This window comes from Heteronotia binoei, chromosome 12 (assembly GCF_032191835.1).
Source record: "Heteronotia binoei isolate CCM8104 ecotype False Entrance Well chromosome 12, APGP_CSIRO_Hbin_v1, whole genome shotgun sequence".
Classification (NCBI taxonomy): Eukaryota; Metazoa; Chordata; class Lepidosauria; order Squamata; family Gekkonidae; genus Heteronotia; species Heteronotia binoei.
Genome location: NC_083234.1, coordinates 4,607,136 through 4,629,186, shown reverse-complemented (window position 1 = coordinate 4,629,186; position 22,051 = coordinate 4,607,136). Strand labels below are relative to the sequence as shown.

Genomic DNA, 22,051 nt, shown 5'->3' with positions numbered 1-22,051 from the left:
CAATAAAGGTGGGATTGTATTGTATGGACAACCCTAGAATTCTGGTATATGGGCAAGAGAAAGCCCTGGAGAAGTCCTTGGGGATTAGATAAAAATATGGAGCAGAGGTCCATCAGTGGCTATTAGCCACAGAGTGAGTGTGTGTGTGCACACACACATATTGGCCACTGTGTGACCCAGAGTTAGGGTTGCCAATCTCCAGGCGGGGGGCAGGGGATCCCCCGGTTTGGAGGCCCTCCCCCCGCTTCAGGGTTGTCAGAAAGCGGGGGGAGGGGAGGGAAATGTCTGCTGGGAACTCTGTTATTCCCTATGGAGATTTATTCCCATAGAAAATCATGGAGAATTGATCCGTGGGCAACTGGGGCTCTGGGGGGGGGCTGTTTTTTGGGGTAGAGGTACCAAATTTTCAGAATAGCATCTAGTGCCTCTCCCCAAAATACCCCCCAAGTTTCAAAAAGATTGGACCAGGGGGTGCAATTCTATGAGCCGCAAAAGAAGGTGCCCCTATCCTTCATTATTTCCTATGGAAGGAATTGAAAAGGTGTGCCGTCCCTTTAAATGTGATGGCCAGAACTCCCCCTTGGAGTTCAATTATGCTTGTCACAGCCTTGATCTTGGCTCCACCCCCAAAGTCTCCTGGCTCCACCCCCAAAGTCCCCAGATATTTCTTGAATTGGACTTGGCAACCCTACCCAGAGTGTTGGACTGGATGGGCCATTGGCCTGTTCCAACATGGCTTCTCTTCTGTTCCTTCTCTAACAAAAAGAGAGGGAAATGCACAACAGCTCCTAGACCCACACTTTCCCTGCAAACCCGCGCGCAGAAACCGGGAGGGAGCGCCCTTTGCACGCGAGGAGCGGGACGCGCCTGCGCCGCGCCGCGCCGCACCGCGAGCGAAGCCAGTGAAGCGGGCGGGCCCGGCAAGCTGCGCGTGCGCACCGCGGCGAGCCACGCGTGCGCCTTCGAGCCGGTGAGGGCATAAAGCGGCCCGCGAGCGGCCCGGCGCTTCCGCCGCGCATGCGCCGTGCGACGGCTGGCCCGGGTTGGCGATGGGCGCCGCGGCGGCGGAGGCGGATCGGACCCTGTTCGTGGGAAACCTCGACCCGCGAGTCACCGAGGAGCTCCTCTTCGAGCTCTTCCACCAGGTCAGGCCCGGCCCGGCCGGGGGGGGGAGCGAGGAGGAGGAAGGCCCTGGGCCGGCGGAACTCCCCGCCACAAGACGGGCCTTGAAGGGCGGGAGAGGGAGGCGGGCTGCAGAAGCGCCTTCATTCTCCAATCTTAAACTGCAGGAGACATTTCTGTCTCTTTTTTGACATGCAATTGGCTAAAAGGGCTCTGAGAGATTTCGCAATGGCTGGAGCGGCCTGGGAACGAGCAGAGCAGATGCCCACTTCAGTGGGGCAAGGGACTGATTCAGTAGGAGGCAGCTCCCGCGGGTTTCTGCTCACCAGTGCATTGCAGAGAAAGTGGAGGAAGAAGTGCCTTTCTCCCTTTCTCGCAATGCAAGAACTCGCGGGCATTCAGTGAAATTGCTGAGCAGTCGGGTGCGAGGATGCACAAAAGAAAGGACTTCTTCAGAAATCCTGCTGAAGATCCTGCGAATTGAGGGGGGGGGGGGAGGTGGTTGTGGGTTTCCTGCATTGTGAAAGGGGTTGGACTAGATGACCATGGAGGTCCCTTCCAACTCTGGGATTCTATAAATCGATGGGGCGGCCTCATTTGGAATACTGTGTACAATTCTGGGCACCGCACCTCAAAAAAAAATATTATAGCATTGGAAAAAGTGCAGAAAAGGGCCACTAGAATGATGAAAGGGTTGGGACACTTTGCCTATGAAGAAAGGTTAAAACGCTTGGGGCTCTTTAGCTTGCAGAGACGTCATAGAGGTTGACAAGATTATGCCTGGGATGGAGAATGTAGAGAAAGAATTCCTTTTCTCCCTTTCTCACAATACAAGAACTCGCGGGCACTCCATGAAATTGCTGTGCAGTCTGGTGAGAATGCATAAAAAGAACGACTTCTTCAGAAATCCTGTTGAAGACCCTGTGAATTGAGGGAGAGGTGTTTGTGGGTTTCCTGCATTGTGCATGGGGTTGGACTAGATGACCCTGGAAGTCCCTTTGAACTCTAGGATTCTGTAAATCGATGGGGCGGCCTCATTTGGAGTATGGTGTATAATTCTGGGCACTGCACCTCAAAAAAGATACTATAGCATTGGAAAAAGTGCAGAAAAGGGCCACTAGAATGATTAAAGGTTTGGAACACTTTCCCTATGAAGAAAGGTTAAAACTCTTGGGGCTCTTTAGCTTGGAGAAACGTCGACTGCAGGGTGACATGATAGAGGTTGACAAGGTTATGCATGGGATCGAGAAAGTAGAGAGAGAAGTCCTTTTCTCCCTTTCTCACAATACGAGAACTCGTGGGCATTTAATGAAATTGCTGAGCAGTCGGGTTAGAAGGGATAAAAGGAAGTCCTTCTTCACCCAAAAGATGATTAACACATGGAATTCACTGCCACAGGAGGTGGTGGCGGCTACAAGCAGAGACAGCTTCAAGAGGGGATTGGATCAACATATGGAGCAGAGGTCCATCTGTAGCTCTTAGCCACAGCATATTGTTGGATCTCTTTGTCTGGGGCAGTGATGCTCTGTATTGTTGGTGTTTGGGGGTGGGGGGCAGCAGTGGAAGGGCTTTAGTGTCTTGGCCCCACTGGTGGACCTCCTGATGGCACCTGGGGTTTTTTGGCCATTGTGTAACACAGTATGTTGGACTGGATGGGCCATTGGCCTGATCCAACAGGGCTTCTCTTATGTTCTTATGCCTGGAGCAGTAATGCTCTGTATTCTTCATGCTTGAGGGGGCAACAGTGGAAGGGCTTCTAGTGTCCTGGCCCTGCTAGTGGACCTCCTGATGGCACCTGGGTTTTTTGGCCACTGTGTGACACAGAGTGTTGGACTGGAGGGGCCATTGACCTGATCCAACATGGTTTCTCTTACATTCTCATCACCCTTCTGTCTGTTTGCTGTGGACAAAGCTGTGCTTCCTTCTGCTTACAGTCACAGGTTCATATGAGAGTGTGGGCTTTTGTGTCCTCCGTGTGCCCACTTCAGGTGACACCTTTTTACGTGTGTGGCCTGTGACAGCACCTCTTTTGCCCCAGTGGGGAGGGTGGGACTGTTTTCTCCAGTTTTGGGGAGAAGGTTTATCAAATACCAAGCATTGAGCTTGAAATTACCATTAAGCTGTGGTGATCTGCGTCTTTTGCAAGCAAATAGTTCTTCTTTTCAACACAGGTGCATGCAGCTTAATAAAGTTATTTATTTAATTCCCGGCTTTTTTTGTGACAGGAGCTCCTTTGCATATTAGCCCACAACCCTGCTTAATTCACTTATACCCCACCTTTCTCTCTCTCTCTCTTTTTCTTTCTTTCTTTTAAAAAAAGCCATGTTTACTTCCTTGGGTTTCAGGCAGGCCCGGTCATTAAAGTAAAGATCCCGAAGGACAAGGATGGGAAACCAAAGATGTTTGCATTTGTGAATTTCAAGCATGAAGAGTCTGTCCCCTACGGCATGAGTCTGCTCAACGGGATCAAGCTGTTTGGAAGACCTCTCAAAATTCAGTTTCGATCAGGTATCTGTGGGATGCTTAAAGCAGCAACGGGCAGAACTTGTTCGATGTTTAAAGTTCTGGTCTGTGTGTTACCAGTGTGAATTCTATTTGTATTTATTTATTTAAAACATTAAAACATAGGAGCCCCGTGGCGCAGAGTGTTAAAGCTGCAGTACTGCAGTCCTAAGCTCTGCTCACAACCTGAGTTCGATTCCCAGTGGAAGCTGGGTTTTTAGGTAGCCGGCTCGAGATTGACTCAGCCTTCCATCCTTCCGAGGTCGGTCAAATGAGTACCCAGCTTGCTGGGGGGAAAGTGTAGATGACTGGGGAAGGCAATGGCAAACCACCCCGTTGAAAGTCTGCTGTGAAAATGTTGTGATGCGATATCACCCCAGAGTTGGAAACGACTAGTGCTTGCACAGGGGACCTTTCCTGCTTTTCCTTTCTTCCTTGGCCTACGAACATGGCTAAAACGCATTAGATACATTAATCTCCTCCCCCAGTTTAGGAATGCTACTAAACTTAATCAAATGCAGTCCTAAATAAAACCATCTTTGGTTTTTGCTGGCTCTTACATACTGTGTGACTGTGCTGAAATGCACTCAGTGGGAATGGCTCTTAAAGCCTTTAGACGAAAGTAGGTGTTTTGGGGAAGGCTAACCCACCCTGTTTACTTAGAAGCAAGAGAGAGCGCGTTCTGAAATTCTCTGATGATAAAGAAATACACTCTGCACGTGGCCCAAATCATTCTGTGTTACTTGAGTGGCTTCTGAACTGAGCCTGAGAACTGAAGCAGGTTCTGGGGCTGAGCCCTGGATTACATTGAGCACATGAATCACTCCCTGCAAACTGCCGGATTTCATCTCTTTGCAACACCTTGTCTCTGCTGCATTGGGATTATTTAGACAGTGTGTTGGGAATACTCGGCTTTTCCACCCGAGGAGCTCTGATTCCTCTGGCACATGATTGCAGTTAACTGCTGGCCTTCCTGTCCAACGGTGTTGCATCTCGATTGCATCTTCACCACTGGGTATTCTGGGTGGCTGCACACTTGTTTTGGAACGCCGTTGGTGTGCTGTAAAGGTTCTCTGGTTGTATCATCCACAGCCAATTAAGTGGTTTGCCTTGGTTTCCGTCAGCTCTTTCTTCATCAGGGCATAAGAAACTTGTGTGAGTTATTGTTTTTTTAAAAAAAACAAAAAACCCCAAAAAACTGAGAGCCAGTTTGGGGTAGTGGTGAAGTGCGCAGACTCTTACCTGGGAGAACCGAGTTTGATTCCCCGCTCCTCCACTTGCAGCTGCTGGAATGGCCTTGGGTCAGCCATAGCTCTGGCAGAGGTTGTCCTTGAAAGGGCAGCTGCTGTGAGAGCCCTCTCCAGCTCCACCCACCTCACAGGGTGTCTGTTGTGGGGGGAGGAAGATAAAGGAGACTGTAAGCCGCTCTGAGTCTCTGATTCAGAGAGAAGGGTGGGGTATAAATCTGCAGTCGTCTTCTTCTAATCCAGTGTCCTTCATCTTTAGGGAGTAGTCACGCCTCTCAGGATGGTGGCTCACTTTATTCCCAGTATGGGTCCACTAATGGAAGTCCCTCCAGCGCATCGCAGTTGCCGCCCAGTTGCAACAGGTATGTTTTTTGTGGTGCAGTGAGCTGTGTTAACATACTGTGGCTGCTGTCTGCACAGGTTGGTGTGTGTGAGCCACCTTTTCCTTCCTGACAGTTCTCTGCCCCAAAGTGGGATGAAAATGACTTGAGAAATAATACAAGTGGTAGAAAAGAGTGTGATTTTCTGTGGGCCGACATAAAAAGGGTTCCGGAACAGCACTTGTGAAACTTTGCTTCTCAAATAGTGTATGGGTCGATGAGCTGGTTTCCTTGCAGGAGGGGGGAACTGACTGAACCCTGTTCAGAATCAGCCACACATACACACACACACACACACACTGTGGCTAATAGCCACTGATGGACCTCTGCTCCATATTTTTATCTAACCCCCTCTTGAAGCTGTCTATGCTTGTAGCCGCCACCACCTCCTTTGGCAGTGAATTCCACATATTAATCACCCTTTGGGTGAAGAAGTACTTCCTTTTATCCATTTTAACCTGACTGCTCAGCAATTTCATTGAATGCCAACGAGTTCTTGTATTGTGAGAAAGGTAGAAAAGTACCGGTACTTCTTTCTCTACTTTCTCCATCCCATGCATTATCTTGTCAACCTCTATTATGTCACCCCGCAGTCGACGTTTCTCCAAGCTAAAGAGCCCTTTCTTCATAGGGAAAGTGTTCCAACCATTTAATCATTCCAGTTGCCCTTTTCTGGACTTTTTCCAATGCTATAATATCCTTTTTGAGGTGCGGTGACCAGAATTGCACACAGTATTCCAAATGAGACCGCACCATCGATTTATTCAGGGGCAGTATGATACTGGCCGATCTGTTTTCAGTTCCCTTCCTAATATGTATTGGGTATAGTGTGCAGGAGCGTTGTCTAGTAAATTCATTGTCTAGTAAATTCGTTGTCTAGTAAATTCATTGTGGTGGAAGCTTATGGAAGGCTGAGCCCACGTTATCCGAAGCATGAAGAGGTGGACTCCAATAAGTGGAAGATGTTGTGTGTGTAGGGGGGAAGCAGGGGTGTGCAGAAAGAAAGGCTGTTACGGAATGAGACCAGAAGGCAATTCTAGAGATTCATGTATGTTGCCTTAAGTGCATATGTGACTTATAATGGCGTTTGAATTGTGTGGCCTTTTCATATTTTTAGATTGCGGAAAGGGGGCACATTTTGCAAAAAATGCAAAATGTAAAAATGAGCAAAAACAAATGATGGAGTTGCTGGTGCTTGAGGCTTAAACTGTCATGTCAGCCCTTCCCCTTCTCCCAAAAGGAGAGACGTATTAGCAGATAAATCAAACTGAAATCAGACTATTCAGGTTGTCTTAGAATCAAAAGGTGATATTGAGACAGCTGAGACATTTGATTTAATTAGAGTACACAGAAGGATCTGAGGAGATTAAAGGTTCTACAGTTTCCGTTCCATAGTTTGTGTGCAGAAGCCGTACTGCTTTATTCATGCACGGACTTTTACCCTTCTTTTTTCCACTCAGCTCAGGCTCCAAGCGGAAGCAAGCAGTCCCTCCCTTCCTTCCCTCTTTATTATAATACATATTTTATAGTTCATCGTGCCAGTTTTTGCCATGTTTTTCTCTCTGATTATTTTCAAAATAGTTCCGTACTCTTTTCTGTGGGAGAGCAGCCATGCACAAATGCTTGTAAGATACCAGTGCATGCTCAGTCTGGTGGGACCTTCCTGTTTCCTTCTGTTGCAGCCCACTTGAGCCTCCTGAAATTTTGTTCCTGGGTATCAGCAGATCCTCAGGAACATAAGAACATCAGAAGAGCCCTGCTGGATCGGACCAGGGAGGGTCCATCTAGTCCAGTCTCCTGTCTCACACAGGGGCCAGCCAGTTCCTCTGGAGGGCCAACAACAGGGCAGAGAGGCCGAGGCCTTCCCCTGAGAAGAACATCAGAAGAGCCCTGCTAGATCAGACCACTGAGGGTCCATCTAGTCCAGCCTCCTGTCTCACACAGTGGCCAGCCAGTTCCTCTGGAGGGCCAACAGCAGGGCAGAGAGGCCGAGACCTTTCCCTGAGAAGAACATCAGAAGAGCCCTGCTGGGTCAGACCAGGAAGGGTCCATCTAGTCCAGTCTCCTGTCTCACACAGTGGGCAGCCAGTTCCTCTGGAGGGCCAACAACAGGGCAGAGAGGCCGAGGCCTTCCCCTGAGAAGAACATCAGAAGAGCCCTGCTAGATCAGACCAGTGAGGGTCCATCTAATCTAGCCTCCTGTCTCGCACAGGGGCCAGCCAGTTCCTCTGGAGGGCCAACAACAGGGCAGAGAGGCCGAGATCTTCCCCTGAGAAGAACATCAGAAGAGCCCTGCTGGATCAGACCAGTGAGGGTCCATCTAGTCCAGCCTCCTGTCTCACACGGGCCAGCCAGTTCCTCTGAAGGGCCAACAACAGGGCAGAGAGGCCGAGGCCTTCCCCTGAGAAGAACATCAGAAGAGCCCTGCTGGATCAGACCAGTGAGGGTCCATCTAGTCCAGCCTCCTGTCTCACACAGGGGCCAGCCAGTTCCTCTGTAGGGCCAACAACAGGGCAGAGAGGCTGAGGCCTTCCCCTGAGAAGAACATCAGAAGAGCCCTGCTGGGTCAGCAGGGAGGGTCCATCTAGTCCAGCCTCCTGTCTCACACAGTGGCCACCCAGTTCATCTGGAGGGTCAACAACAGGGCAGAAAGGCCAAGGCCTTCCCCTGAGAAGAACACCAGAAGAGCCCTGCTGGATCAGACCAGTGAGGGTCCATCTAGTCCAGCCTCCTGTCTCACAGAGTGGCCAACCAGTTCCTCTGGAGGGCCCACAACAGGGCTGAGAGGCCGAGGCCTTCCCCTGAGAACATCAGAAGAGCCCTGCTGGATCAGACCAGTGAAGGTCCATCTGGTCCAGCCTCCTGTCTCACAAAGTGGCCAACCAGTTCCTCTGGAGGGCCCACAACAGGGCTGAGAGGCCGAGGCATTCCCCTGAGAACATCAGAAGAGCCCTGCTGGATCAGACCAGTGAGGGTCCATCTGGTCCAGCCTCCTGTCTCACACAGTGGGCAGCCAGTTCCCCTGGAGGGCCAGCAACAAGACATAGAGGCTGAGGCCTTCCCCGATGTTGCCTCCTCGGTCTGTGATTCAGAGGAGTGCTACCTCTGAATGTGGAAGTTCCCCTCAGCCACCATGGCTAGTAGCCATCGATAAACTTATTCTGTCTAATCCGTTTTTTAAAGTTGCTTTATTGCTGTGGCCACCCTGACCTGGATGGCCCAGGCTAGCCCGATTTCAGCTAAGCAAAGTTGGGCCTCTCTAGTATTTGGAGAGGGCCTCTCTAGTATTTGCTGTTCCTCCAGGGAATACCAAGAGAGTGATTCAGGGGCAAGCAGTGGTAAACCACCTCTAAAATATCCCTTGCCTTAAAAATGAGTCCAGCTCACCATCTAGTGGTGCATAACAACAACAAAAAAGAGCTAGAACTTCTGGCTGCCGGACAAGGTTAGGATCTCCAGCCTACTACACACACTGCCGTATGATAATTAATTTCCCAGGGTGATCCCTACACAGCATAGGGGCAGCCTGATGGTCCAGAGCAGGAGAGGGGAATCAGTAGAAATTGGCAGCTCTTGGATAAAACTGCCACCAGATTTTATTTATTTTAATTTATTTTATTTGATTTTTAGCCTGCCCTTCCCGTAGAACAGGCTCAGGGCAGGTTGCATCATAAAAACAATCAACCGTAAAAAAAAAACTATTTAAAAGCCATAAAATCTACAACTGCAGAGACTAAAATGGCAGGTTCTGCATCAGAGTCATGGCCTACTATCCAGGTCCAGCACATCTTCTAGCACTGGGATGGAATGGAGGGAGGAGGCCGATAACACGTGACGTCCGCTGCCTCAACTGAAAGCCTGGCAAAAGAGCTCTGTTTTACAGGCCCTGTGAAATTGGAGGAGATCCCACAGGGCCTGGATCTCCAGGGGGAGCTCATTCCACCAGGCAGGGGCCAGGGCCAAAAAGGCCCTGGCCGTCATCAAGGTCAGATGGATGTCTCTGGGGCCAGGTACAAGTTGTTGGGTTGCTGATAATAAAGACCTACGGGGCTCATACAGGGAGAGACGGGCCCTTCCTGACATTCTGGTGTGGATGTGTGAAGCTTGACTGCAAGAAGCGCTTGGGAGCTGCAGGGAGACTGATTTGCTGCCTTTACTTTGTAGGTACGAAAGGAGCGTGGACAGCGGGTCGGTGGGGCTGCCAGCAGTGCAGAGGTCCTTCTCATCTCCTGATAACTTTCATCGGCAAGCAGTGGTGAGAGCGACAGAAATGGTTAAATCGACTACAAGAACAGTTAAAGCAGCAGCCAAGGGGCACATGGGCGGGGGAGGGGAGGGGGCAAGAGCTGCCGGGAGCAACAGCAGCAGCTTACAAAGCTGAGGTCAGAGGATGCCTTTTTTCTCAGGGGCTCAAGGTGGATTAGGCGGCCCCGTGGCACAGAGTGGTAAAGCAGCAGTACTGAGGTCTGAACTCTATGCTCACGACCTGAGTTTGATCCCCGGCGGAAGCTGGGTTTTCAGGTAGCCAACTCGAGGTTGACTCAGCCTTCCATCATAAGAACATAAGGGAAGCCATGATGGATTAGGCCAATGGCCCATCCAGTCCAACACTCTGTGTCACATAAGAACATAAGAGAAGCCATGTTGGATCAGGCCAATGGCCCATCCAGTCCAACACTCTGTGTCACATAAGAACATAAGAGAAGCCATGTTGGATCAGGCCAGTGGCCCATCCAGTCCAACACTCTGTGTCACATAAGAACCTAAGAGAAGCCCTGTTGGATCAGGCCAGCGGCCCATCCAGTCCAACACTCTGTGTCACATAAGAACATAAGAGAAGCCATGTTGGATGAGGCCAGTGGCCCATCCAGTCCAACACTCTGTGTCACATAAGAACATAAGAGAAGCCCTGTTGGATCAGGCCAGCGGCCCATCCAGTCCAACACTCTGTGTCACATAAGAACATAAGAGAAGCCATGTTGGATCTGGCCAATGGCCCATCCAGTCCAACACTGTGTGACATAAGAACATAAGAGAAGCCATGCTGGATCAGGCCAATGGCCCATCCAGTCCAACACTCTGTGTCACATAAGAACATAAGAGAAGCCATGTTGGATCTGGCCAGTGGCCCATCCAGTCCAACACTGTGTCACATAAGAACATAAGAGAAGCCCTGTTGGATCAGGCCAGCGGCCCATTCAGTCCAACACTCTTTGTCACAAAGTGGCCCCAAAAAATTATATTCTCAACTCATATATATATTCTCAATTCATAGACTCATTCTCAACTCTGCCCAACCTGTCCTGATGCATGCCAGAGAACATAAGAGAAGTCATGTTGGATCAGGCCATGTTGGATCCAGTCCAACACTCTGTGTCACACAATGGCCAAAATACACACACACACACTGTTGTTAATTGGCACTGATGGACCTCTGCTCCATATTTTTATCCAATCCCCTCTTGAAGCTGGCTATGCTTGTAGACGCCACCACCTCCTGTGGCAGTGAATTCCACATGTTAATCACCCTTTGGGTGAAGAAGTACTTCCTTTTATCCGGTTTAACCTGCCTGCTCAGCAATTTCATCGAATGCCCACATGTTCTTGTATTGTGAGAACGGGAGAAAGGGACTTCTTTCTCTACTTTCTCCATCCCATGCATTATCTTGTAAACCTCATGTCACCCCGCAGGAGACGTTTCTCCAAGCTAAAGAGCCCCAAGCGTTTCAACCTTTCTTCATAGGGAAAGTGTTCCAACCCTTTAATCATTCTAGTTGCCCTTTTCTGCACTTTCTCCAATGCTATAATATCCTTTTTGAGGTGCGCAACCAGAACTGTACACAGTAATGAGACCGCACCATCGATTTATACATCCTTCCAAGGTCAGTCAAATAAGACCCCAGCTTGCTGGGGAGAAAGTGTAGATGACTGGGGAAGGCAATGGCAAATCACCCCCTAAAAAGTCTGCTGTGAAAATGTTGCTTAACGTCATCCCAAAGACAGTGATGAGAACTTGCAGTGAGCAGCCAGTCACCCAGGTGTGCAGCAAAGCTTTGATGGCACAGGTAAGTCACACTCATTGCCAGCACAGTACCTCAGTTTGGAACATGGATGTTAATATCCTATTTGTCTTGGGTTTTGTAATACAGCTCTGCTCACGACTTGAGTTCGATCCCCAGCGGAAGCTGGGTTTTCAGGTAGCCAGCTCGAGGTTGACTCAGCCTTCCATCCTTCCGAGGTTGGTAAAAGGAGTCCCCAGCTTGCTGGGGGGAAAGCGCAGATGACTGGGGAAGGCAAGGGCAAACCACTCCGTAAAAAGTCTGCCGTGAAAACGTTGTGAAAGCAACGTCACCCCAGAGTCGGAAAAGACTGGTGCTTGCACAGGGGACCTTTCCTTTCCAAGGTGGATTACGCAGAGGGAGTCAGTACAGTCCACAAAATGAGACATGCAGTAACCAGCGCATGAGGGTTGTAAAAGTCTGGAGCCCCCAGAAAGAACCGAAGCAGAGCAGATACATTCATGTGACACAATTCAGGGGTGTTATGAGGACCGGATCTGACATAAAAGAGACCTTGTTGGACCAGGCCATGTTTGTACCTAATTAAGATTAGGTAGCAGAGATATAAATTGTATAAAGAACACAAAGAAACAGATACTTCTAAAAAAACTTAAAACATGTTTAAAACGTTAGCACTTATTGGTCTTAAAGGTGCTTTCTTTGTATTTCTCCCATGGGATCCAGGGAACTGGGCAAAGGATAACTGATCTCCTGACCCTTTAATGACTCAGAGAACGTTTTCCTCGCAGCAGAGAGAGTTGTTTGGAGGTGGGGGCAGAAAACTACCCTAGACCAACAACACTCTTTACAATGTTTAACGTTAGTGCACTTATTTTCTGCATCATGTAAGCGTGTTTCCTGGGTGTAAAGGAATTGCATATTTCGTTACCATCACTTTTTTTCTACACCAGGATGCATTAGAATTTGGTTTGGGATATAAATATATCCACCCCTGACCAGTGTTCCCTCTAAACTGTGGAGTCTTGTGAGCAAGAATTCTACTGACATCAAAGTTGTGAGCTACTGCATAAATTAGTTTCCTCAGGGGCCATTTTTCCTGAGCTAAGACAAAAATGTGTGAGCCGGAAGCTAAAAAACTGAGCTAGCTCACACAAATATATAATATACACACTAACTCAGAGGGAACACTGCCCCTGACCTGGATTGTGCAGGCTAATCTGATCTTGTCAGATCTCAAAAGCTAAGCCCTGGCCAGTGTTTGGATGGGAGACCACCAAAGAATGAAGAAATAGGTGGGGAGGGGAAGAGAAACCCAACCATGGAAACCGTGCTGAGTATTACAAACTTAAAAATAACAAGTATTTATTACACAGTTTAGCAATGTGAGCTACTTGGTTTTAGGCCAAGTAAGCTCTTATAGCTGAAATGCGGCTGGCCTAGTGGCCTCTTATGAGATATTTTCTTCTGTGATTCATGTTCAGTTATATATATATATATTTATGAACATATATGAAGCTGCCTTCTACTGAATCAGACCCTCACTCCATCAAAGTCAGTATTGTCTGCTCAGACTGGCAGCGGCTCTCCAGGGCCTCAAGCTGAGGTTTTTAATGCTTACTTGCCTGGACCCTTTTTAGTTGGAGATGAACATATGAAGCTGCCTTATACTGAATCAGACCCTCGGTCCATCAAAGTATTGTCTTCTCAGACTGGCAGCGGCTCTCCAGGGTCTCAAGCTGAGGATTTTCACGCCTACTTGCCTGGACCCTTGTTGGAGATGCCAGAGATTGAACCTGGGACCTTCTGCTTACCAAGCAGATGCTCTACCACTGAGCCACCGTCCCTCCCCAAATTTCTGGGGAGCTGACGTACAATTTCTGTAGGTTGGATTTTAGCATCTTTGTGTACCTACCTTGTTTGTAATTGTCATCTGTTACACTGTGTAATAAATACTTCGTTGTTTGTAAGTTTGCTCTACTCAGCCGTCTGAGTAGGCAGAGTTGCCAAGAATACCTGGGTCAGGGTGTGAAGGCAGGCTGTGGCCAACTACCTTTGGGCATCTATTGCCTTGAAAACCCTACGGGGTTGCCGAAAGTTAGCTGCAGCTTGATGGCAAAAAAAAAACAAAATATGTCCTAGAATACAGGGATTTTTAAAGTTTTCTTGAAACTGCTGCCAAACCAAAAAAGTAAGCTAGACAAGGGATCTTTCATTCTGACTATGAAACCTTGTGAAGACACCGGGAGTCAGGTGCTTTGTTTGCGATCTGGTTTGGCATGCAATCTTTCGGCAACTTGCTCATGTTTAGTGCCTTGTGAAGGGAAAGGAGGTGGTGTTGTTGCGGGTGCAGCCTGCCTCGGCAGGCTTTGCAGGCTCTGGTGTTAACTGGGCAGCCGGACGAGTGGCTGGAGGCCCCTTCCTAACGTGAGCACTTCTCTTTCCAGATGAACAGTGTTTTGTGGCAGCAGTCGCTGTATAGCGGAAGGCACAGCTCCCCACATTCGGAGCTATCGGGCCTTGCTTCACCCGGGCACCAGCCGAGTTACACCTTTAGCCCATCGCCAGCCTCTCAAATGCCGTGGCGCCCGGAGGGAGCATCAGCGCAGCGCAAGAACCGGGTCAGCCCCCACCCGTATCAGGCCGACAGCCGGCACTACAGCCGGGAGCACCCACGGCTCAGCGACTGTGGGTCCGAGCATCACTTCCGAGGCACCCGGGAGGAGTATTGCCAGGATGACGGGAACTATGGAGAGTGGAGTCATGACTATGATAACCGGAGGGAAAGCGGCAGAGACGGCAAATGGCGCCCCTCACGTCACTAAGTAGTATTCAGAGTGGATTTTAAATAACTTCCCTCGGGAAAGTTTGGGTTCTTATTTCCTTTTAAGAAGTAGTTGTTTTGTTTTTGTTCCCCCCTCCCCCCAGAAAACACGTAGACAGTAACTTCAGGAGTTACCTTTTTAAAGTCATTTTTTTTACAAATATCAACTGCAGTATGGTTTCAAGAGCAGTGGCTTTATTCTAATCGTATTAACCTTACCCTCAGGGTTTAGGCAGAGACAAAAAAGGGTGTGCTACACTTTAAAAAAAGAAGACACGTGAAATTTTTTTTAAAAAAGAAAAATCATTGTAGTTTTATATCGAAAGAAAACAGCTCTGCCTGGTTGGTTACATTTTAAAATTGATTTTGGTATTTTTGTAGCCTCTGAACGGAGCGCGCGCCCACGTTGGTACGGGTAGGCATGCTGCGACAGAGCCCCACGGAGCAGAAGCTTCCGTGGACTGTCGAAATGTTGGAGTCAGTGTTTTCCTGCTGGAATGAAAATGTTGCTTTTGAACAGTCGTCGTATTAAAGATTTGGCTCGCTCAGAGAGGTGGGAGGAGCGGGTTTGAGAACCTGTCCTAAAGGAGGGGTTAAATCATTTCCCAAGCTGCTTTATCGGGAGTCCCTTGACTTTTAAATCGAACGAGCCTGCAGTATCCTAGAAGACTTTTTTCCCCAACTAATGTAATGATTTTTAAAAGAAATATCTCAGGAAATGATCGCATCCCCCTCTGTGTGTCCCTTTTCTATATTTAAAATAAAAAGAACCTGTTTGTATGACAAAGCAGAGAAATATGATCTTTATTTAATGTAAGTATTTTGTGGCAGTTTCCCTTGTCTCGAAATGCATGGGAGTTTGCGACCAGGCATTTTGCCATTCGCTGTGCATTCTAAACGGGATCACTCTGGTCTAAACCCTTTGAAACCAAGAGGCTTAGACCGGAGTAACTTTTCTTACTATTGCGCTGTTAGTCACACAGTGACAGCCAGACTTTTGAACTAACACACACACAGAGTTGCATGTGTAAGTTAAAAACTATGATATCTCCCTTTTCTGAAACATCTCTGCTTGGTCTGTAGCGATGGATATAGGTTGACTTAGATTAACTTCCTAGATACGTGCATAGAATTATAGCCCTTCGGGTGCCAGTTTCTTTAAAAAGAAAAAAAAAATCCGGAGTAAAGCTTTCTGATGGCTCCGGTGTGCTTTGCTAGGCCTTCCTTCTTTTGAACATTAGCTGTGTCAGTAGCCCTTAAGAGTATCTGAATACCTTGTTTGGATAGTGGCTTTAACTGTTACCTTCAAAAAAAGCGCACACACTGGTTTTTTTGACGTCATGTTGTGATTGTGTTTTTCAGCGGTCAAAAGTATCCGGGTCTTGTTCTGTAGCTGTCTTCCACTGGCACCAATTTGTATGACACAAAAGAGTATTGAAATGTGCCCCGTGTGACTTGTTCCACCCCATGCAGCTGCCATTGCTTCTCAGACCAGGGGATTTCTGCCCCTACCATCCATCAGGACTGCGCTGTGAGGTCTGTTGATGCGGGAAGGCCCCCTCGCATTGCGTGCCTCGAGGGTTGTCTTGATTCCCGATTTATAGTATTTTTGTTGAACAGATACCAGTGTGACAGGTTCCCCCCCCCAAAACGCTGTGATTCGCTCAGTGTTATTCTTACAGCATTGATGATTAAAAAAAAAAAAAATGTCGGTTGGTTTAGAAATGTTTATGTTGTTCAAAAATATTTATACTATTCAAAACGTTACCAAGCAATACTGTTCTGAGCATTAAACAATGCGCTTGCTTTAGGCTGTATATATTTCAACGAAGAATAAACTCTTACTCTTAAATCAAATTTTTGAGTAAGCAAAGTTTCCTAAGGGCTAAATTTATGGCTGGCAGCCTCCTGGCAGGCAGTTGCAGTATCCAGGTCTGGCATCCCAGAATGCAGTTTAGTCCTAAGCGGTCTCTTCGGTCCTACTCTGGGCAGGCGACATGAAAATGCCCTGCAAGCTTCTAAACAAGACACACCTGCCGACGCAAGTGAGGAAGATAGTTCTCCAGCAGCCTCCCACCATCCGTGACCGAGCACGCTGGGACCGGAGACTTCCTGGGGTGCACGATGGCTCCCGTTTCGCTTTTGCTTGTCGTAGTGGTCAGTTTAAGCCTGGTCAGGATTCTAAATTTTCTGGCCTGACACCAGTGTGACGTTGGGGTTAGAGTGTTGGACTAGAACAGGGGTGGCCAAACTGTGGCTCTTTCACACATTGAAAGCCAGTTTGGTGTAGTGGTTAAGTGCACGGACTCTTCTCCAGGAGAACTGGGTTTGATTCCCCACTCCTCCACTTGCACCTGCTGGAATGGCCTTGGGTCAGCCAAAGCTTTCGCAGGAGTTGTCCTTGGAAGCGCAGCTGCCGTGAGAGCCCTCTCAGCCCCACCCACCTCACAGGGTGTCTGTTGTGCGGGAGGAAGATAAAGGAGATTGTGAGCCACTCAGATTCAGAATGGCGGGTGGGATATAAATCCAATATCATCATCATATTGTGTAGCTCTTGAAGCCCTCACAACCCCAATGGCTGGCTTGGAGAAGGCATTTGTCTCTTTAAATTACTTCTTGTAGCCAAGCCAGGTGGCAGCTTGGAATATGCATTTAAAGTTGCTTTCTTTCCACCTCCCTCTCCCCCTCCTCTTATCTGTTTGCCTTCCTTCCTTTCACCTCTCAAACATCTGATGTTCAAGCCTTGGGGCTCTCAAACAATTGACGTTTATTCTATGTGGCACTTACCTTAAGCAAGTTTGGCCACCCCTGGACTAGAATCCCCCCTCTTCACTAACCAAGAGCCCTGTGGTGCAGAGTGGTAAAGCTGCAGCACTGCAGTTGAAACTCTCTGCTCATGACCTGAGTTCGATCCCGGTGGAAGCTGGGTTCAGGTAGCTGGCTCAAGGTTGACTCAGCCTTCCATCCATCTGAGGTCAGTAAAATGAGTACTCAGCTTGCTGGGGGCTGAGGGTAAAGTGTAGATGACTGGGGAAGGAAGGCAATGGCAAACCACCCCGTAAAAAGTCTGCCATGAAAACATGGCGAAAGCAGCGTCACCCCAGAGTCGGAAACGACTGGTACTTGCACAGGGGACTACCTTTACCTTGTTTTTTTTACACTGCCTCTCCCTGTCGATGGGCCTGATCTGCTCTTGAGTGCTGCTCAAGGGTAATGTCAATTCTTGAAGCTGATGGTTGTCAAGCCCCCAGCAGTTCAGTGAGATCACAAACAGCTCATTTCAAGAACGAGTATTTATCGATGCATGACAGTCCAAGGCAGGATGGACTTTGCAAAAACTGGCTTTGGCGGGCTTTTGCCCTTCTCTTATAGTCCTGACATGGAATCATAGAGTTGGAAGGGACCTCTGGGGTCATCTAGTCCAACCCCCTGTGCAATTCAGGAAACCCACAAATACCTCCCCCTAAATTCATAGGATCTTCATTGCTGTCAGATGGCCATCTAGCCTCTGTTGAAAAACCTCCAAGGAAGGAGAGCCCACCACCTCCCGAGGAAGCCTGACCCACTGAGGAACCACTCTAAACTCACAAACACCTCCCCCTAAATTCACAGGACCCTCATTGCTGTCAGATGGCCATCTAGTCTCTGTTTAAAAACCTCCAAAGAAGGAGAGCCCACCACCTCCTGAGGAAGCCTGTTCCACTGAGGAATCGCTCTAACAGTCAGGAAGTTCTTCTTAATGTTGAGCCGGAAACTCAACTGGAGAGCCAGTTTGGTGTAGTGGTTAAGTGTGAGGATTGATTCCCCACTCCTCCACTCGCACCTGCTGGAATGGCCTTGGGTCAGCCATAGCTCTGGCAGAGGTTGTCCTTGAAAGGACAGCTGCTGTGAGAGTCCTCTCAGCCCCACCCACCTCACAGGGCGTCTGTTGTGGGGGTGGGAGATAAAGGAGATTGTGAGCCGCTCTGAGATTCGGAGTGGAGGGCGGGATATAAATCCAATATCATCATCATCATCATCTTTTGCTTTAATTTCAACCCATTGGTTCTGGTCCTACCTTCTGGGGCCACAGAAAATAATTCCGCACCATCCTCTATATGACAGCCCTTCAAGTACTTGAAGATGGTGATCATATCACCTCTCAGCCGCCTCCTCTCCAGGCTAAACATCCCCAGCTCCTTCAACCTTTCCTCCTAGGACTTGGTCTCCAGACCCCTCACCATCTTTGTCGCTCACCTCTGGACCCGTTCCAGCTTGTCTGTATCCTTAAAATGCGGCACCCAAAACTGAACACAAAACTCCAGGTGAGGTGAGGCATAAACTGTTACATTTTCAAAGGAAAGTGGGAAGGAGAGATTCCCCCCCAAAATCTTCCTCAGGCCCCTCGCAAGTGCGCACGTAATCAAGCAAGAGTGACCTTGGCAACTCTTGAGACCAGGCAGAAATGAATGTGGTAGCTGTTAGAGACAGTGGCAAGCCGAAGCAGAGACAAGAAAGAACAAATTATATATATGGCAAGAGACATCTTGACAGTGGTCACTGAATGGAGGGATGCTGGGGTTCCAGATCTCCCTCCAGAGCATGCAAATCCCACATTTCTCCTGCAAGCTTTGGATAGCAAGGGGAAACATGGACGTCTGTAAGTTCAAATGGGCATGTTTAGCCTGGAGAGGAGACAGCTGAGAGGTGATAGGATCACCATCTTCAAGTCCTTGAAGGGCTGTCCTAGAGAGGATGGTGTGGAATTGTTTTCTGTGGCTCCAGAAGGTAGGACCAGAACCAACAGGTTGAAATTAAATCAAAAGAGTTTCCGGCTCAACATCAGGAAGAACTTCCTGACCATTAGAGCGGTTCCTCAGTGGAACAGGCTTCCTCCTTGGGAGGTGGTGGGCTTTCCTTCCTTGGAGGTTTTTAAACGTAGGCTAAATGGCCATCTGACAGCAATGAAGAACTCGTGAATTTAGGGGGAGGTGTTTGTGAGTTTCCTGCATTGTGCAGGGGGTTGCCTAGATGACCTTGGAGGTTCCTTCCAACTTTAGAGTTCTATGAGTCTCCTTCCTTGGAGGTTTTTAAACAGAGGCTAGATGGCCATCTGACAGCAATGAAGATCCTGTGAATTTAGGGGGAGGTGTTTGTGAGTTTCCTGCATTGTGCAGGGGGTTGGACTAGATGACCCTAGAGGTCCCTTCCAACTATAAAAAAATGAGTTTCAAAAGAGAGGGTTGGCATCAGAGGTTGTCAGCTCCTCTTTGGGAAATTCCTGGAGGTGAGGATGGAGGTTGGGGAGGGCAGGGAGAGAGGGGAGCTCAACCAGGTATAGGGCCATAGAGTCCACCCGCCAAAGCAGCCATCTTCATCAGTGAAGAAGAAGAAGATATTGGATTTATATCCCGCCCTCCACTCCGAAGAGTCTCAGAGCGGCTCACAATCTCCTTTACCTTCCTCCCCCACAACAGACACCCTGTGAGGTGGGTGGGGCTGGAGAGAGCTCGCACAGCAGCAGCCCTTTCAAGGACAACCTCTGCCAGACCTATGGCTGACCCAAGGCCGTTCCAGCAGGTGCAGGTGGAGGAGTGGGGAATCAAACCCAGTTCTCCCAGATAAGAGTCCGCACACTTAACCACTACACCAAACTGGCTCTCAGTGAGAACTTGACTCACTGGTCCAGAGATCAGTGCTACGTGTCCCAGAGAGAGCATTATGGTCATCTGGTAACAACTTATTGGTAAGCCCTGGCGCCCAAGCGGTCCGGCTGTCCTTGACCAGGGCCTTTTCGGTTCTGGCCCCAGTCTAGTGGAACAATGAGTCCCTGCAGGGCTTGGTTCAGTTCCACAGGGCCTATAAAACTGAGATGTTGCACCGGGTATATGATCAAGGGCAGCTGGCCTCCTCCTACTCTCCCTTTTCTTGTTTTTCATTTCCCTTCTTCCCTTCTACTTCTTGTCTTGATCTTACCCTCCTGCCTTCCCCTTCCTTGCCCTTTTTCTACAGCCTGTTTTTCCAGCTACTGTTGGCCGAATTTCTCTGCTCCCCAGTTGCCCACCTGTGATGGGTTGCTGGGCCACGATCTGATACAGCAGATTGACTGTGACGTTTTTAACTTGTAATGTTGAATTTTTAAATTGTAATGTGTTGATTTTATTGTATATCTCTTGGAAGCTGCCCTGAGTCCTGGTTGTGCGAAGGGGCGGGGAGAAGAGTGGGATATCAGCTGAATACACGACTAAGTCTGGAAGAACTGAATGCCCATCTCCCGGAGGTTGGCAACCGTACAAGCCCTGTGTGAGCAAGTCCTTATGAAAAAGGACCCTTTTAGGGTCATCGTCCCTCGGTTTTTTCAGCCACAACTTGATATTCCTTGGTTGTCCTCAATCAAAAGCCCATGATGACCCATCGCTTTTAAGCATATTTAAGAGGAAGCTCTGGGTTCAAATCCCAACTCAGTTTAAATGTGCTGCCTGATACTGTTGAGGTCTTGCCTGACATCTTTGTGGGAGATGCTATAATATCCTTTTTGAGGTGCGGCGACCAGAATTGTACACAGTATTCCAAATGAGACCGCACCATCGATTTATACAGGGGCATTATGATACTGGCTGATTTGTTTTCAATTCCCTTCCTAATAATACCCAGCATGGCGTTGGCCTTTTTTATTGCAAACGCACACTGTCTTGACATTTTCAGTGAGTTATCTACCACAACCCCAAGATCTCTCTCTTGGTCACTCTCTGCCCGTTCACACCCCATCAACTTGTATTTGTAGCTGGGATTCTTGTCCCCAATGTGCATTACTTTGCACTTGGCCACACTGAACCGCATCTGCCATGTTGACGCCCTCAACAGATCCCTTTGGAGTACCTCACAATCCTCTCTGGTTCTCACCACCCTGAACAATTTAGTGTCATCTGCAAACTTGGCCACTGTGTCCTGGAGATTTGGGAGTTGAGTTCGGGGAGGGTGGAGTTCGGGAGGGAGCAGTGCTGGATTAAACCCTGTGGAGGCCCCTAAGCGGTCAAAATTTTGGGGGGAGGGGGGGCTTTGCAAATTCTCAGAGTCAGAGCACCAACCCCACCACCCATGGCCCCCGCTGCAGCCTGGAGGCCTCTTCTCAAAAGCACCTTCGACTAAGCTGCGGGGGAGAGGCGCAGAGAGGCAAACTTGGAGATGACGCCAGCAGTAGCCACACCACGCAAGTTGGGCAAAGAGCGTCTCAGGTGCTGGCTGCGCCTGCAGGTTGGGAGGGCTGGAAGCAGGGGGAGAAGCCAGCCCTGGGCCCCTAAAGGAGTGGGGGCTCATAGGCCACTGCCTATTTGGCCCAATTGTTGATCTGGCTCTGGGAGGGAAGAGACCTCAGCAGGGCATATGGCTATACAGTCTGCCCCTCGCCCCCCAAGCTGCAGTTTTCTGCAGGGAAGCTGATCTCTATATTATTTCAAAATGTTCTAAAAAAATCTCCATTTTGGTTGAGGACAGCCCAGTTTGTTATTCATCTGGCACGTCTGTTTTCCCCGCATCCCCATGATCCCATCCCACAGGGCACCCTGGCAGTCCAGAATGCAGGGAAAATTAATAGGGTGCCATCTGAGATTTTTAATGTAATTTTAATCATTTGTTGCGCATAGGGTTGCCAAGTCCAATTCAAGAAATGTCTGGGGACTTTGGGGGTGGAGCCAGGAGACTTTGGGGGTGGAGCTGGGAGACATTAGGGGTGGAGCCAAGATCAAGGCTGTGACAAGCATAATTGAACTCCAAGGGAGTTCTGGCCATCACATTTAAAGGGACGGCACACCTTTTCAATTCCTTCCTTCCATAGGAAATAATGAAGGATAGGGGCACTTTCTTTTGGGGCTCATAGAATTGGACTCCCTGGTCCAATCTTTTTGAAACTTGGGGGGTATTTTGGGGAGAGGCACTAGATGCTATACTGAAAATTTGGTGCCTCTACCCCAAAACACAGCC

General features: G+C 48.8%; 1 protein-coding gene across 1 annotated transcript; it reads left to right on the top strand.

Annotated features, from left to right (window-relative positions):
• Positions 1 to 990: 990 nt before the first annotated feature.
• RBM7 (RNA binding motif protein 7) lies at positions 991 to 14,879 on the top strand. Its single transcript, XM_060251035.1, has 5 exons — positions 991 to 1,145; positions 3,468 to 3,630; positions 5,131 to 5,233; positions 9,416 to 9,506; positions 13,716 to 14,879. Exons 1-5 carry the CDS (start codon positions 1,050 to 1,052, stop codon positions 14,091 to 14,093), a joined length of 831 nt encoding a protein of 276 aa, XP_060107018.1. The 5' UTR covers positions 991 to 1,049; the 3' UTR covers positions 14,094 to 14,879.
• Positions 14,880 to 22,051: the final 7,172 nt, after the last annotated feature.

Coding starts and splice junctions, on each gene's coding strand:
- RBM7 (XM_060251035.1), top strand. CDS start 1,050: ATGGGCGCCGCGGCGGCGGAGGCGGATCGGACCCTGTTCGTGGGAAAC. Junction 1,146..3,467: donor TCTTCGAGCTCTTCCACCAG/GTCAGGCCCGGC, acceptor CTTGGGTTTCAG/GCAGGCCCGGTCATTAAAGT. Junction 9,507..13,715: donor ACTTTCATCGGCAAGCAGTG/GTGAGAGCGACA, acceptor TTCTCTTTCCAG/ATGAACAGTGTTTTGTGGCA.